We start from the raw sequence: 17,116 nt of genomic DNA, 5'->3' as shown, positions 1-17,116 counted from the left end.
TCTAAGAAAGGCAGGTGAACTAGTTCTTGGACCTATATTTCTGTAACAGTGAAACAATGTCATGTGATTGGACAAGTTGCTTAGCTTTCAGTAACTACACTTTTAGAAGGAAGGTCAGTTAGCTTAGTTGACTGGATGGTCAGTTTGTGATGCAAAGCGGTGGTAACTGCATGGTTTTAACTCTTGCATTGCATGAGGTTACCATGAAGGACCCCACCTTTCCTCTCACCTAAAGTGGGGTGACCCTCAGGTTATAACTAATACCAGTCATGTGTCTCTAATGAGAGATTGCTCTCTGGTCTGGTAGGACTGTGGCGACTTTACCTTTTCCAATTGCAGATAATTTGAATAATTCAGTCAAGCACAAATCGTGAAACAATTGCAAGTTCATTCCTCAAATCATTAACTTTTAAGATAAATTATTGTACATCATGGACATTCTGAATATTGCGTCAACAGGCACAATTAAAAAGGCAGTTTAGTTGCACTAACTACTATGGAATGTGGGTAGGGAATGTTTAAAAATCATTTGCCAAACTTTTGTTACTTATAAAAATGAACAATTTTGGGATTGAAAGATTAGAATCAACCAAAAAAAAACGCCTTAATTTAACTTCTCTGGATTTAGACTGTCAAGGCTGTGTATCGCCATCATGCATGATCCTTTATAGAGATAACCCTGTATATTTCAGCAGAAAATGAGAGAAGGTATCCATGATTTATGCATAAGATGTAGCTCGTCAAAGAATTAAGTGTTTGATTTTAAACAGATTGATAATAAGTAGCGGACGGACTGTCAGACAGGCACAAGTGGGTGGAATATTCAAAGTCAATGGGAAAGTGGGTCAGGAACACAGCAGTCCCAGAAATGCACTACTCAACATCACAATGACTAGATTGTCTTCTTTCAATCCCAATTTCCTAAGTTACTAGTCTCGAAAGTTGAGGAAGTCGAGACATTAACAAAGTTTTACCAAATTACACACTTTAAACAGTCTAATTTTTTTTCATTCCTGTAGAACAGGATTTTATTTCACCAACATAAAATCATAAGAAAAAGGAGCAAAAGTAGGCCATTTAATGCATCAAGCCTGCTCTGCCATTCAGTAAGAACATAGTTGATCTGATAACCCTCAACTCCGTTTTCCTGCCTTTTCTCCACAACCTAGATTCACTTTCTGATTAAAAACCTATCTCATCCTTGAATATACTTAATGACACAGCCTCACAATGGCCCTCTACAGCAAAGAATTCCATAGACTCACTACCCTCTGAGAGAAAAAAAATCTCCTCATCTCTATCTTAAATGTGCGACCCCCAAAACTGAGATTACACTGTCCGGTCAGAGATTCTCCCACAAGGGAAAAACACATCTATCCTTCAGGTCCCCTAAGAATTTTTGTGTGTTTCAATAAAGATGCTTCTAATTCTTCAATGTATATGAGTCCAATCTCCTCATAAGAGGGTCTTGCCATACATGTATCAAGCCAGTGAACATTCTCTTGGACTGCCTCAATGCCAATACAGTTAGTCTTCCTATAGTGCCTTAGTTGTGTTCTAGTGAAACTTCGCTTAATAGAAAAATCGTTCATATTTATTAATGAAATAAAAAGTAAATTTAACCATTGCATTGAAAAAAAATTGTAAATACAGGGACAGAGGGTCATCATCATCATCGCCTTCAGGTGCAGTTGTGGTCGCACAAGTGGATAACTGTGGTTGATTGTCTTTAGACTGTTTCTTGGAGGTTGGTTTAGATTGCGTGATATGCAAGTACAAGAACAAATTAGAAAGGCAAATGGTATACAGAGGAACCTTGATTATCCAGTATTAGATTATCCGAATATCGGATTATCCGGCAAGATCGCAAGGTCCTGATGCTCGGCAAAACTATGTTATTCAGCATTTGATTATCTGGAATTCGATTAACCAAACAAAATACTACCCGCCCATGTCCTTCGGTTAATCGAGGTTTCTCTGTATATAAGAATAATGCAGACCTGCAGGAATTATACAGGGCTTGTACAGGAATTAGAGTCGAAAGTGTGGTACTGGAAAAACGCAGCAGGTCAGGCAACTTCCAAGGAGTAGGAGAATCGACGTTTCAGGCAAAATCAGGAAGGGCTTATGCCAGAAATGTCGAGTCTCATACTCCTCATACTCCCCGGACCTGCTGTGCTTTTCCAGTACCACACTCTTGACTCTGATCTCCAGCAGAGATCAGCCCTCACTTTCTCCTTATACAGGAATTACAAAAGAATATGATTGTCTCAGGGGGAGAACAATGAACATTAATTAGTTTAATTTTTGAGATGAAGCTGCTCAATGGATAGTGCTGTACCTCTCCCATGCTTGGATGGCAGCTGACATTGGCACATGTGCAGAACAAAACGATCACTACTGGAATCAATATTGTGAACAGAGGTAAGCATTCTCAAAAATACTGTTCCCTAATTCTTCAGTCATGTTATAGCCAAATCACACCACTGCTGAATATACTTTATATTGCAACTACCTGTATATCTTTCCTTAGATAAGGGACCCCAACTGTTTTGCAACTGTGGTCTAACTAGTGCCTTGTAGCTTTAGCAAAACCTCACTACTTTTATACTCCTTCGAAACAAAGGCAAACATTCCATTTGCTTGTCACCCTTGAATGGATATTAGATTTTTGTGATTCACACATGAAGGGTCCCAAATTCCTTGGTTCTCCAGATTTCTGCAGTTTTTTTCCATTTTATTTAGATTAGATTACTTACAGAATGGAAACAGGCCCTTCGGCCCAACAAGTCCACACCGACCCGCTGAAGGGCAACCCACCCAGACCCATTCCCCTAACACTATGGGCAATTTAGCACGGCCAATTCACCTAACCTGCGCATTTTTGGATTGTGGGAGGAAACCGGAGCACCCGGAGGAAACCCTCGCAGACATGGGGAGAATGTGCAAACTCCACACAGAGAGTTGCCTGAGGTGGGAATTGAACCCGGGTCTCTGGCGCTGTGACTTCCTGCATAACCTCACATTTTCCCACATAATATTCCATCTGCCAAGTTTTTGCCTACTCACCTACCTGTCTATATCCCTGTGTAGACTCTTTGTGTCATCACCACCCCTGGTCTTCTAACCTATTTTTGTGTAATTTGCAAACTTGACTATAGTGCATTCAATTTCTTCATCCAAGACATCAGTATAATTAATTATTGCCCAAGCACTAATCCATTTGTACACAACTTGTTACAGGTTGCCATCCTGAAAATGCTCCCCTTACCATAACTCTGTCTTCTGTTAATGAGCCAGTTCTCCAATTCATGTTGCTGTACTATGTCCAACACCATGGGATCTTATCTTATTAAACAGCTTAATGAGTGGCACCGAAAATCCAAAAATATTACATACTGTGCTTGCCCTTTATTAATCTTGCTTGTTACCTACTTGAAGAATTCTAGTAAATTTATCAGGCATGATTTCCCCTCATGAAGCCATGATGACTATGATTATATTATGTCTTTCTAAATGCTCTGTTGTTACATCTTTTACAACAGACTCTAACATTTTCACAATAACAGACATTAAACTGATAGGCCTACAATCTTTGTCTCCTTCCCTGTTTAAATAAAAATGTTCTGGGATATTTTCTAAGGGAATCTAAGGGTTCTTGGAACACTATTACCAGAGCATCTATTATCTCTATAGCTACTTCCTTTAATACCCGAGAACACATCCCATTTGATTTAGGGGCTAAAGACCGATAAGTTTCATCAGTTTCTTGATTGTTGTTTTACTTAATTTCCAACTATCTTTTGCCACTTGATTATCTGGTAATTTTGGAATGCTATTAGTGTCTTCTACTGTGAAGATTGATACAAAGTATTTATTCAATTCCACTGCTATTTCCTAGTTCCAAATTATTATTTCCCCAGCCTCGTTCACCAAGGGTCCTATGTTCACTTTGGCTTCTCTCTTCATTTTTATTTATTTAAAAAAAAGCTCTCACTGTTCACCTTGATATTACTTGCAAGTTTAATGTCAAAGTTTATCTTTTAGTCAATTAATTTTTGGTCATTCTTTGTTAGGTTTTAAAACTTTCCCAATCCTCTGTTTTACCACTACTCAATGTCAAACTCTGATTTTTCTTTCGATTTGATGCTGTCCTTTAACATTTCTTCCCCCTTTTCTAACCTGTCCACGTGGTAATTTTCTCTAACGGTGAGATCAATATTTATTCCTAAATTGACAGTGCTACAGCAGATTATGTGGTCATTTATGTCAATATTTTTCAAGAACTTGCTGTGCCTAAATTCATTGTCACATAACAAAACATTGCTAAAGGTATTTACAATCAAATGGCACAATAAAGCCAGACATAAATGCAAGTTATTTCTTCAACTTGGTCATCCTCCAGGAATCCATGCAAAATTACAGGAAGTTCCACTACTTTTACACCCTTACGCGTAGAAATTTGGTAGATTTTTGATGTAGAAATTGGTTCTTCTCCAGTTTGGGCAATCCAGGGCAAGCTTCCCATGAGTTGGTGCGAATGTTACAATTTTCATATGGAGGTTTTGAAAGTAAAGTATCATATTTTTTCTGCCCTCCTGGTAATCATTCGTAAGGAAGTTTGCAGTAAAGAGCTTGACTGAGGAAGTCTTGCATCAGACATACAGAGACCTGCAAACCCAGCTGACTCGCAATAATCAGTACCTCAATGCTGGGGATGTTGACACATCTATCCTGCCAGTAAAATTGCAGGATGTTGCTGGTGGTAATACTCTAGGGATTGGAAATTGCTGGATAATGTCCATGTTTCCAGTCCATATAGTAGGACAAGTCACACATAGTCATACAGCACAGAAAAAGACCCTTTAGTTCAACTCATCTGCACCAACCAGACATCCCAATCTGAGCTAGTCCCATTTGCCAGCATTTGGCCCACATCCCTCTAAATCCTTCCTATTCATATACCCATCCAAATTCCCTTTAAATGTTGTAATTGCACCCACCTCCACTTACTGTACACCATGAGCTTAATGCCAGGCTTGAGATCTTTATCTAAAATTCTGTTCCACTGACAGTCATTGACTGCATTAGTACACTTGAGGGAAGGGCATTTCATAAAGGAGACTCCCAAGATATGAGAATTGAACCATGTTGCCCAATGGCTCACTATGGATCTTGATAGTCAGAGGGTAATGTTGCAATGGCAGGTGTTGGTCCTTCATATTCTGGATGTTTAGCCTCTGCTAATGTTTAGAGCTCAGCCTGTGTCCATGTGAAAGTACTGACTGGACGCAGCAGCTCAACGACAGAGGTTGGGTTGGTCTTGGTTTTAGACATGAGGCTTCATTTCATGTTCATTCTGCAGAGAATCTCTATTCCAGTGGCGAAACTTCATGGAAATGGGGTGAAATGTTGTAGTGAACAAGGAGAAGATTGCGATGCAATGACAAAGCTTTGCTTGACCTCAGTGTGCATATCTTTTGGGTCTGTAGCTGATCCATTGATGCATTTTTTTTGTATTCATTCATGAGACGTGAGCTGGCTGGGTGAGCATTTATTGCCTATCCCTCATCGGCTTTGAGAAGTGGTGCTGAGCAGCTTTCGTGAACAACCAGAAGTCCATTCAGCAGTTCAAATGTATCACAGGTTGCTTGTGTTGCAGCACAAGGGTGATAATAACACATTTCTGCAGGCAGCAAAGAAAGACTAATTGTGGTAACTACAGAAGGGTATCCCTGTCACTCACCACAGAAGGTTATTGCAAAAGTTGCCAACAATTCTCCTCCCAGTGGCTGGAGTCAGAATGCAGATTCCATTCATCAAGAGGATTAAAGAGAGAACATAAACTTCACAAAAAGTATGAACAAGTTCAGGGACAGCAGCAATGCTCATGCATGACCCTCATGACCTCAAACAAAAATCCTCGACCCTGCCAAATGGGCAAGATTATGGAGGCAATAGGTTCTATCTGATTTTGGGGCTTCGTGATCACACACAATACAAATATCAGCCTGCTGAGATAAACTCATTCCTTAAATAATAAAATTGCCTTCAAATATTTTTTTCAGTAGCAATTGTAACACAAATACCAAAGACTAAGACCAATCAGCTGATTAATCTATTCCAGTTGCATTGATTGAGGGATATGTATCAGCCAGGATCCTACAAGACTTCTCTTACTCTTCCTTGAAAACTGCCATGACATCATTTAGGCCTACTTGAGAGACTAGATGAGGTTTTACTTCAACTCAGTTGAAAAACAATTTCTGTAACGCCAAACTCCCTCAGCATTACACTGAAGTGCCTCGATAATGTACTCTGGTCTCTGGAGTAAGATTTGAACACACAACCTTCTCAGTCAAGAGCAAAACTGCTACCAGAAGAGTTGAGTGCATTCTCATGAGAATATTTTTCCCAACTGACGTTATAATTAAAACAAATATAAATACGTGAACTTTGTTGAGAAGGTTAAAGCATGAATAATAGAGAAACATCACATTGGAAACATTTTGAGAATTACTTGGGTGTGTTTTGAAAATGGGCAAAATTAAATTCAACGCTGCAAGTTTAAAGCTCAATATATAAACTACAGGAACAATACTTCTTACCTCTCAGATACTCTACAACTCTTTAGTCTAAATAATATTACCAATATCTCATTTTCAAACCCACTTCAACTCGCATCTGATACCAAGCTTCTAAAACCTATTTTCAAAATTATTTTAATATTTCAGGTAATTATTTAATGGATTATATATTGCACAATTCCATTCCAATCCTCGTCACTTTTATACAATATATATTAAAACGCTGTACATTTCTTGATTGCTTCCCCCCTCAAATTTCAATTGCTTTCTGATTCTGACAATACACTTTGTCAATTGCAAAGGAAGACCCAACCTGAAAAGTTGGCATGTTTATTCTCTTTACACAGCCTGACACATTTGCTATATGTTTCTAGTTATTCTTAAATTTACTTTCACTTCACTCTCAGTGAAGCAGTTGTATAGAAATATAGCTTTTATCAAGAAAGCATGATAGGGTTCCTTTTCAGAGATAAAAACAGTAGCTGGAGGTCAGGGTGATGATGCCACTTATGCCAGCAACGGGGTCTTGCACATTTGTTGTCCTGGTTCTCTTGTTTAATCAAGGCTGATTTCTCTCATTTGCTGCTCCCATCACTAATTTTTCACAGGCTTTCCAAGACCTAATTTTCCCATCATTCCCATGTAATGGGGTGAAATGAGTATTGGAAGTAAATGGGAAAGGAAAACAGGTAGAACTGTAATAAAGTTGTATATTATCATTTCGGAATTTGGATGTTAAAGTAGAGGTAGAATAGGTAAGTGAAGGTATCTTTTTGAGAGAGGTCAGAAAGTCATTTGAAACAGTGAACTAAATAAATTATTTCCAATAAAGCATGTGTTTTAAGCAAAGTAGAGAGTAGGTTGACTGTGGATTTAACTGTTAAGTGTTTAGAAAGATGGATTTTTACAACATACACAGAAAATAGAGCATGAACCAATCGAGGTTTGGCTTCAGACCAGAAGAATCAGCTTCCAGCGCAGAGAAAGTTTCATCCTATCAAAAGGGCAGTCTTTTAGAATTATCAAAATCTCCAGACAGAGATTTTATGAAGCTCTCAGACTTTAAGAATCAAGAAGAAAATTAGGTCTCTACAACAGAAAAGAGGTTTAGGCCTCCAGCACTGAAAATAAGTCTCTCGATCATCAATACCAAAGTTAAAAATAGAATGTTAGTGCATTAATAATGAAACATGGAGTAGGCCATTTGATTTCTCAAGCTTGTTCAGCATTCACTATGATCATGACTGATCAATAAGCTCCATATCCTAATCACATCCTCGCCCAATATTCCTTGATCCCTTTAACTATAAGAACTTTATCTATCTCCTTCTTGAAAACACAATATTTTGGCCTACCTCAATTTCTGTCATGGTGAATTCTATAGATTAGCCACTCTCTGGGTGAAGAAATTTCTTCGCCTCTTAATCTTTAAAGATTTACCCCTTATCCTTAAACTGATTCCTAGTCATGGACTATCTACCTTCAGGAATGTGATTCCTGCATCTAACCGGTCTACTCCTGTTAGAATTTTATAGGTTTCAATGATATTGCCTTTATTCTTCTAAACTCCAGCAAATACAATCCTAACTGACTCAATGTCTCCTCATACTGGAGTCCTGTCATCTAAGGAATCAATTTTGTAAACCTTCGCTGCACTCCCTCTATAGTAAGAACATTCTTCCTCAGATAAGGAGACGAAACTGCACTAATGGATTGGAATACAGGAGTAGTGAAGTCTTGTTTCAATTTTATAGTATGTGTTTGGATCATAACAGGAATACAGTGTGCAGTTTTACTCTCCTTAACTCAGGAAAGGCATCATTGCCATAGAGAGAGTGCAACAAAAGTTCACTAGACTTGTTCTGACCTATGAAGTGCGATCGAGCAAGTTTGATCTTTACTCACTCCAGGAATGAGGGGGGAATCTTATTGAAACCTGCAAAACACTTAAAAGGCAAACAGTGTAGATGCAGGTAAGATGCATTCCCTGACTGGGGAGTCTAGAACCAGGAAACACAATTTAAAAATAAGGGGGATGCCATTTAGAAACAATTTCATTCAGAGGATGATGAATGTTTGAAATTCTCCACCACAGAGGTCTGTACTATCTCAGTTTTTGAGTATGTTTATAGTAGAGGTTGAAAATTTTTTGATTATTAATGGCATAAAGGGTTATGGGAATAGCGTAGGTAAAAAGACATTGAAATGTTTGAGCAATTATGATCATATTAAGTCATGAAGCTGACTCGATGGGTTGAAAGACATAATTCTCATCATATGTTCCCATAGCTATTACTTATTTCGATTTTGTGCAAAAAACTTGTATTCTTTTGTTAAAGAACATTGGCAACCTTGTTTGACTACATTCAGTGACTAACCACCATAAGACATAGAAGCAGACTACATTCAGCCCAATGAATCTATGTCACCATTGAATTAGATCTTTGCTAATATGATAATCCTCAACACCATTTTTTGCATTACCCTCACAACCCATATTTCCCTTACTGATTAAAAGTCTGCCTCAATCTTGAACATACTTAATGACCTAGCCTCTCCAGCCTTCTGCATTGAAGGGTTCTGAAGACTGACTGTCCTTTGAGAGATGAAAAGTGTGGTGCTGGAAAAGCACAGCAGGTCAGCCAGCATCTGAGATACCTCATAACGGGTAAGCAATAACTGCAAGGTTGGAAGATCGTGCTAAAACAGTAAATTACATTAGCCAGACCACTGCTGGAATACTTTGAACAGATCTTTGTCCCCTTAGCTAAGGAAAGATATATCAGCTTTGAAGGCAGGCCAGAGAAGTTACACTAGGCTGAGCCCAAGTTTGGAAGGTTCATCTAATGAGGAGAGGTTACCTTGGTTGGACTTGTACTCATAGGAGTTTAGAAGAATCAGAGGAGATCTTACTGAGAAATATAAGATTCTTACGGGGCTTGATAGGGTAGATGAGGAACGTTTGTTTCCTCTTGTAGAAAAGTCTAGGAACAGAAAGCATAATCTCAGAATAAGGGGCTGTTCATTTACGACATTGATAAGGAGAAATTTCTTCTCTCAGAAGGGAGTCAAGCTGTGGAATCTTTCACTGCAGAGGGTTATAGAGGCTTGATCATTATGTACGTTCAAGGTTGAGACAGCAAACATTTTAATTAGTAAAGGAATCAAGGGTTATGAGGATAAGGCAAGAAAATGGACTTGAGGATTATCAGATCAGCCATGATCTCATTGAATGATAGAACAGACTCTGGGCCATGGCCTACTCCTGCTTCTATGAGTTATGGCCCTATGCAAAAATCAAACTTATGATAATCAGGTCAGCTTTTACTCCAGAAAGGAAAAAATCTTACTCATTATTACCATCAGTTGGGATCATAACAGAGCGTAAAATGGCCTTCTGATTTACCATCATCCATGTTATGCTATTGCCTGAAGAGAATTGCACCAGTAATTTATTTTCTACCACAAAAACATAGCTCGTACGTAGACACTAACATACAGAGATTCTTGTAGCATGATGGATATTTTCTTAAAAGCAAGCCACTTCAAAATAGAATCATACTGCTTGGGTATTTCAAGGTGACCTCATTACATCTTAAAGAGATAAAAGGATTTGTGAAGTGACCCAGTCAGAGACATAGATTCTGACTGACAATTTTCTACATGCCATCTTTATCTACTCAGCTGCAATGAATTGGAAGTGGGTCTTTAACATTTTATTCATTCACCACCAAATGAAAAGGAAATGCACTATGCTCTACAGTCAACAAGGGATATTTGAACACACTTTGGAACCAAAAACATGTTTTTCCACTATTTTGAATTTTCCCTCAAGAGAGTTATGTTTGCCAATACACAATCCAAGTTTTCTACAACTGGTGTGCACCAAAGCACATTGTCTCATCGATGACAACAATGTGAATCACTAATCATTATCCGTATTTGCATTAGTTTGCTAGGTTACTCTATTTTCCAGTGGCGCCCTCCTCCCAGAGCACGCAATGAGAAAGGGGACATTTATTGTGTTTACAAACTTTAGGTTTATGCCCAGAGGCCTCAGTTTACTCCAGATTAGATTAGATTAGATTAGATTACTGATCCTCACATCAGATGCAGCAACTATTATGTGCTTTGAAGTGGAAGGCAAATGATATTTCAGTTTTCATCGCATGAGGATTTGAATTCAGAAGTATTGCCTTACAGCAAATATATAAGGGTTTAGTAAGACCAAAGCCTAGAGTATTGCGTGCAGTACTGCTCTCCAGTAAGACAGGATAAACGTGCCAAAGAGGGAAGGCAGCAAAAGTTCACTTGGCTGACACCAGAGATCAGCAGGACTGCCATATGAGGAGGAATCATTTCAAATGGCCTGTACTCATTAGAGTTTAGAAGAATGAGGAGATCTGATGAAATATATAACATTCTAACAGGGCTACACAGACAAGAGACAAAGAGGATGTTCCCTGGGTTCGGAGTCTAAAACCAGGGGCCACAGCCTCAGGATACAGAGGAGGTCATTTATGACTGAGATGAGGAAACATCTTTTAACTCATGATTTGGAGATGGGGGTGTTAGATAACACCAGGTTATAGTCCAACAGATGTATTTGCAAGCACTAGCTTTTCGACCACTGCTCCTTCATCAGGTGGTTTTGGAATATAAGATCACACGACACAGAATTTATTTATCGCAAAAGTTTAGTGTGATGTAACTGAAATTATATATTGACAAAGTCCTGGATTGTTTGTTAAGTCTCTCATCCTTTAGAATAAACATGTTGGTTTCAGTTCTTTCATATGTAAATCACAGAACTTTTTTAAAGTTACATTCTCAAGTGAACTTTAACAATTGGTGTCATGTCAGTTTAACTCAGATAGCAGTCACTGGACCGCTGGAAAATGAGGCAGGTAAGTAGTAATGGGGAACAGAGGAATGGTGGAGGAACTGGATAAGTACTTTGCATCAATCTTTACAGTGGAAGACACCAGCAGCAAATCAGAACTTCCAGAGGATCAGGAGCAGAGGTGATTGTAAAGCCCAGCTCAAAGAAAAAGATACTGAGAAAGCTGGAAGGTGCGAAGGTGGCTAAATCAGCAAGACCAGGTAGGATTATCAGGATATAGAGTCATAGAGATGTACATCACAGAAACAGACCCTTCAGTCCAATCCGTCCATGCCGACCAGATATCTTATCCCAATCTAGTCCCACCTGCCAGCACCCGGCCCATATCCCTCCAAACCTTTCCTATTTATATACCCATCCAAATACGTCTTAAATGTTGCAATTGTACCAGCCTCCACCACTTCCTCTGGCAGCTCATTCCATGCACGTACCACCCTCTGCGTGAAAAAGTTGTCCCGTAGGTCTCTTTTATATCTTTCCCCTCTCACCCTAAACTTATGCCCTCTAGTTCTGGACTCCCCGAACTCAAGGAAAAGACTTTGCCTATTTACCCTATCCATGTCCCTCATAATTTTGTAAACCTCTATAAGGTCACCCCTCAGCCTCCGACGCTCCATGGAAAACAGCCCCAGCCTGTTCAGCCTCTCCCTATAGCTCAAATCCTCCAACACTGGCAACATCCTTGTAAATCTTTTCTGAACCCTTTCAAGTTTCACAAAATCTTTCCGATAGGAAGGAGACCAGAATTGCATGCAATATTCCAACAGTGGCCTAACCAATATCCTGTACAGCCGCAATATGTCCTCCCAATTCCTGTACTCAATACTCTGACCAATAAAGGAAAGCATACCAAATGCCTTCTTCACTATTCTATCTACCTGCGACTCCACTTTCAAGGAGCTATGAACCTGCACTCCAAGGTCTCTTTGTTCAGCAACACTCCCCAGGACCTTACCATTAAGTGTATAAGTCCTGCTAAGATTTGCTTTCCCAAAATGCAGCACGTCGCATTTATCTGAATTAAACTCCATCTGCTACTTCTCATCCCATTGGCCCATCTGGTCAAGATCCTGTTGTAAACTGATAAGATTGTACAGACACTGGTAGTGATCTTTCAGGAATCACTGGAGTCAGGGTGCATTACAGAGAACTGGATAATGGCTAATACAAACACCTCTTTAAGAATGGAGGGAGACAGAAAACTGCAAACCGTAGGCTGGTTAGCCTGACCTCGGTTTTTGTTAAGGCTTTAGAGTCCATTATTAAGGGTGAGACTGTGGAATACTTGGATGTACATGGTAAAATGGGCCTGAGTCAGCACGGCTTCATCAAGGGTACATCATGCCTAATAAATCTGTTAGATGTCTTTGAGGAAATAACGAGCAAGTCAGACAAAGGAGAGCCAATGGACAAGACTCTATCTGGAGTTCCAGAAGGCCTTTGATAAGATGCCACACTGTAATCTGCTAAAGAAGATGAGAGCCCATGGTGTCACAGGTAAAGTAATAGCATGGATGGAGGATTAGCTGACTGGCAGAAGGCAGAGAGTGGTTATAAAGGGGTCTCTTTCTGGATGGCAGTTAGTGACTACTGGAGTTATACAGGGATATCTGTTGGGACCACAGCTTTATATATTGTTATACAATGATGATCTGGATGAAGGAACTGAGGGCATTGTTACTAAGTTTGCAGATGACTCAAAGATAGGTGGAGGGATAGGTAGTATTGAGGAGGTAGGATGGCTGCAGAAGATTTAGATTACATTACAGTGTGGAAACAGGCCCTTCGGCCTAACAAATCCACACCGACCCGCCGAAGCGCAACCCACCCATTCCCCTACATTTACCTGCTGTAACGCTATACCTAACGCTATGGGCAATTTAGCATGGCCAATTCACCTGACCTGCACATCTTTGGACTGTGGGAGAAAACCGGAGCACCCAGAGGAAACCCACGCAGACACTGGGAGAACGTGCAAACTCCACACAGTCAGTCGCCTGAGGCGGGAATTGAACCCGGGTCTCCGGCACTGTGAGGCAGCAGTGCTAACCACTGTGCCACCCAGGAGAGCGGGTAAAGAAGTGGCAGATGGAATACAATATGGGAAATTGTGAGGTAATGCACTTAGGGGCACAGACTACTTTCAAAATGGGGAAAGGCCTCAGAAATCTGAAGCACAGAGGGATTTATCCTACAGCAGGATTCTCTTAAGATTAACATGCAGGTTCAGTTGGCAGTTAGGAAGGCAAATGCAAATTTAGTATTTTGAAAGGGGTAGGCTACAAGAGCTGGAGTGTACTGATAAGACTGTATAAGACTCTGGTCAGACTGCATTGGGAATATCATGAGCAGTTTTGGCCCTATATCTACGAAAGGATGTGCTAGCACTGGTGGGGATCTGGAGGAGGGTCATAAGAATGATCCCAAGGATAAAGGGCTTATCATATCAGCAGCAGTTCAGGATTTTAGTTCTGTACACAATGGAATCTAGAAGGATGAGGGAGGAATTCATTGAATTCTTACAGAATACTGACAGACCTAGATAGAGTGGATGTGGAGAAAATGTTCTCACTAGTAAGTGAGACTAGGACCCGAAGACACAGCCTTAGAGTGAAGGGATGACTGGATGTAGGTTTGCTCGCTGAGCTGGAAGGTTCATTTTCAGACGTTTTGCCACCATACTAGGTAACATCTTCAGTGAGTCTCTGGAAGAAGCATTTTGGTGTTTCCTGCTTTCTATTTATATGTTTGGGTTTCCTTGGGTTGGTGATGTCATTTCCTATGGTGATGTCATTTGCTGTTCTTTGGGATGACTCTTTAGAACTGGGATGAGGAGGAATTTCTTCAGCATGGGCATGATGAATCTGTGGAACTCACAGTCGCAGAAAATTGTGGAGGCCAAATCCTCAACTGTATTTAAGACATGGATAGATAGGTTCTTGATTAGCAAGGGAATCAAATGTTATACAGCAAGAGAATTGGGTTGAGAAGCATATCAGCCATGATCAAATGGCAGAGCAAACTCAATGGGCTGAATTCTGCTACATCTTATGGTCAACCCATGGAATTCACTACATAGAAGGATGTGGAGACTGAGTCACTGAACATATTTCAAGAAGGAGATTGATTTTTTAAAAGATATTAAAGCATCAAGAGTTATGGAGAAAAAGTAAGAATATGGTCTTGAGATTCAGGATCAGCCTCGATCATACTGAATGATGGCAAATTAGGCTTGATGCACCGAATGGTCTACTCCTGTTCCTAGTTTCAATGTTTCTCCTGCTTGGACACAATATTCTCTCCACCAACCAACCATGGCTACTACTGGTTGGAACAGGAGCCACTGCTACCATTAACTAGGCTAATTTCAACAATATTTTCCCACTCTACATTCTACAACCTATTGAGTTGCCATGACATTCCAGTGTCACGGCAGGTTAAGCATTATCTGACTTCGCCACATACCACTGTGTTTTCAACACAATGTCATATCAGTCCCTTTACCATACCATTAGCTGTTTGAGGAGGCCTGCCACCTTCTCAGCATGACTATGGCTTGGCAATACAAATAAAAACAGTATGGACAATAAGAAATTTCCTACCTCTCAAGAACAAATTAAAAAAAAACTCCATTCCATCGTGAAGGTGAAATTATTAGGCAGCTCTTGCATTTTTGCCCCAATTGTTTGTCATTTATAGAGTCATTGAGTCTTACAGCATGGAAATGGACTCTGGTCAAACTTGACAGTGCTGACCAGACATTGTAATCTGACTAGCCCCATTTACCCATTTCCTTCTGAACCCTTCTAATTCATTTACCCATCCATTGTGTGGGGAATTAATGCTCAACACATCAATAAATGTTATTTCCTATATGTTTACTCAAGATTAGTCACAATTCATTTTTCTCTTTAGGGAGATATAAATATTTGTTTTTTTTTATCCCATTATACATGACCTAGATATGTCACCCTGAGTACCATGGCTTTACACACAAGAAATTCAACATCTTTGAGATGATACCCATCTGCACATCGTCCTCCTGCAAACTCATTTACAATAATTAACTTCACTTGGAGTGTTAAGGGAAATGACCAAAATGGATATTACATTGTAATTTGCTGTATCACTATTAAATTGTTACCGTGGAAGAAACGTAATGCAGAATTAACCAACTGTGTCATCACTCATCTTTTCAATTCACATTCGCATACATTCAGAATTGATGCCAATACTAAATTCTGAAGAATAGATTTGCAGAAGGCTTCATAGAGGTCCAAGGAATTCAATTTTACAAGTATTCATCACGAAACAGGAAAACCAAGCCACCTAGGCCTTAAATATCTCTTTAAAAATGCATTGTATTTTTCAGTCCCTCGCTTCTGTATGGATAAAATAGCCAGGACGTCCCAAATATATGAATCCTTTAGCTTGAACCAATCCGATTGATAGATTTCATGCTCCTGCATTTTTTTTTCCCTGACATTGCATGTGTGGATGATTCCACGTCGCATGTGTGACTGTGGTTGGATTTTGATGAGATCGTTATCAAAACAAAAGCTCGACAGCAATATGTCAGAAATAAAACGATCATTGGCTACATTGGTATACGGCTGCTTCGCGTTTCCATATAAACGCGTTAGAAGATCGGGAATCAATGGTGTTAACAATTCCGCTGGAGATGAGGGTTTAAAAGTGAGGCTCAGAAAACGCGTCCAGCTTCGAGAGCAACTGGGAATAACCAGGGAAATGAACAACATTGTCAATGTGGATTCTCTCAAACATTATTCAGTGTTCGCTCCCTTAATAAAAAATAACATCGGGACGCCCTTTGAAAGAAACCAATGGTGTGATTTTTCTTTAAAAATTAACAAACGAGGTGAAATGGATTGTGGCCAATGAGTGACCTCTCGGCTGCACCATTCTACAATTTTGTGCCGCAACTTTTAATTTAAAAAAAATCATATTTTCACGGCGGGTGGGGGGTAAACAGCTAATTCCGAACCCTTTTGAAAATTTAACGATTGCTAAGAAGCCCCTAAAAAAAGCAGAGGTTAAACGATGCTTATTGTTCACATCTCCTGCTCTCAGGGCTCTTTTTGTTTTAAAAATGACAGAAAAAAGATTGGCCGAACCCACTGGGGGGAATAAAAACACAAGACAGTTCTTTCCCTCTCCGTGCCACCACTTACCTTGTGCACGCTGATCGCGTAAGGTTTTAGTGACCGCTTTCCACACATTACAGCCCAGTAAGCAGAGTAGGAGAGCGGCGGACCGGGAGAGCTGGCTCATCATTTACTGAATCGCTCAGAGAAAGGAGACGGACGCCAGCACCAGTCCCACCAAGAGGCCGTCCATATTCAACGTTGTCCCGCCGCTGCTGCTGCTACCCCGCGCTCTGCATCTCCAGCTGCACCCTGCACTGAGCTCCAGCCTCAGCTCGATTCAAAACCAGCCTCCCCTCAGCGTTTTAACCCTCTCCCACCCAACCCCTCCGCCTTCCCCAAGAGCACCCGAGAGGCGCGGTCAGGCGCTGCGACTTGTGCTGTGGCGCCATCCGCCGCCCACCACCCACTCTGCACTTTCTCAGCACAAGACATGGGCACACTCTGACCCCAGCCCCTTC

At 40.2% G+C, this 17,116-nt stretch overlaps 1 protein-coding gene across 3 annotated transcripts in view; it reads right to left on the bottom strand.

The window, feature by feature from the left end:
- Positions 1-16,911, bottom strand: part of fam171a1 (family with sequence similarity 171 member A1) — a 194,290-nt gene extending 177,379 nt beyond the window's left edge. For 2 of the 3 annotated variants that reach the window (XM_043690324.2, XM_087987330.1), the window contains exon 1: positions 16,683-16,911. In XM_043690324.2, coding sequence (XP_043546259.1) covers positions 16,683-16,785 — 103 coding nt within the window. In that variant the 5' untranslated portion in view covers positions 16,786-16,911. The remainder of the gene's footprint in view (positions 1-16,682) is intronic. The other variant, XM_087987329.1, reaches the window with a different exon arrangement.
- Positions 16,912-17,116: the final 205 nt, after the last annotated feature.

This window comes from Chiloscyllium plagiosum, unplaced genomic scaffold (assembly GCF_037043375.1).
Source record: "Chiloscyllium plagiosum isolate Xiang-an unplaced genomic scaffold, Cpla_swu_hap1 HiC_scaffold_5, whole genome shotgun sequence".
NCBI classification, from domain to species: Eukaryota; Metazoa; Chordata; class Chondrichthyes; order Orectolobiformes; family Hemiscylliidae; genus Chiloscyllium; species Chiloscyllium plagiosum.
Note: the sequence above shows the minus strand (reverse complement) of the source record. Positions and strands in the feature narration are given on the sequence as shown.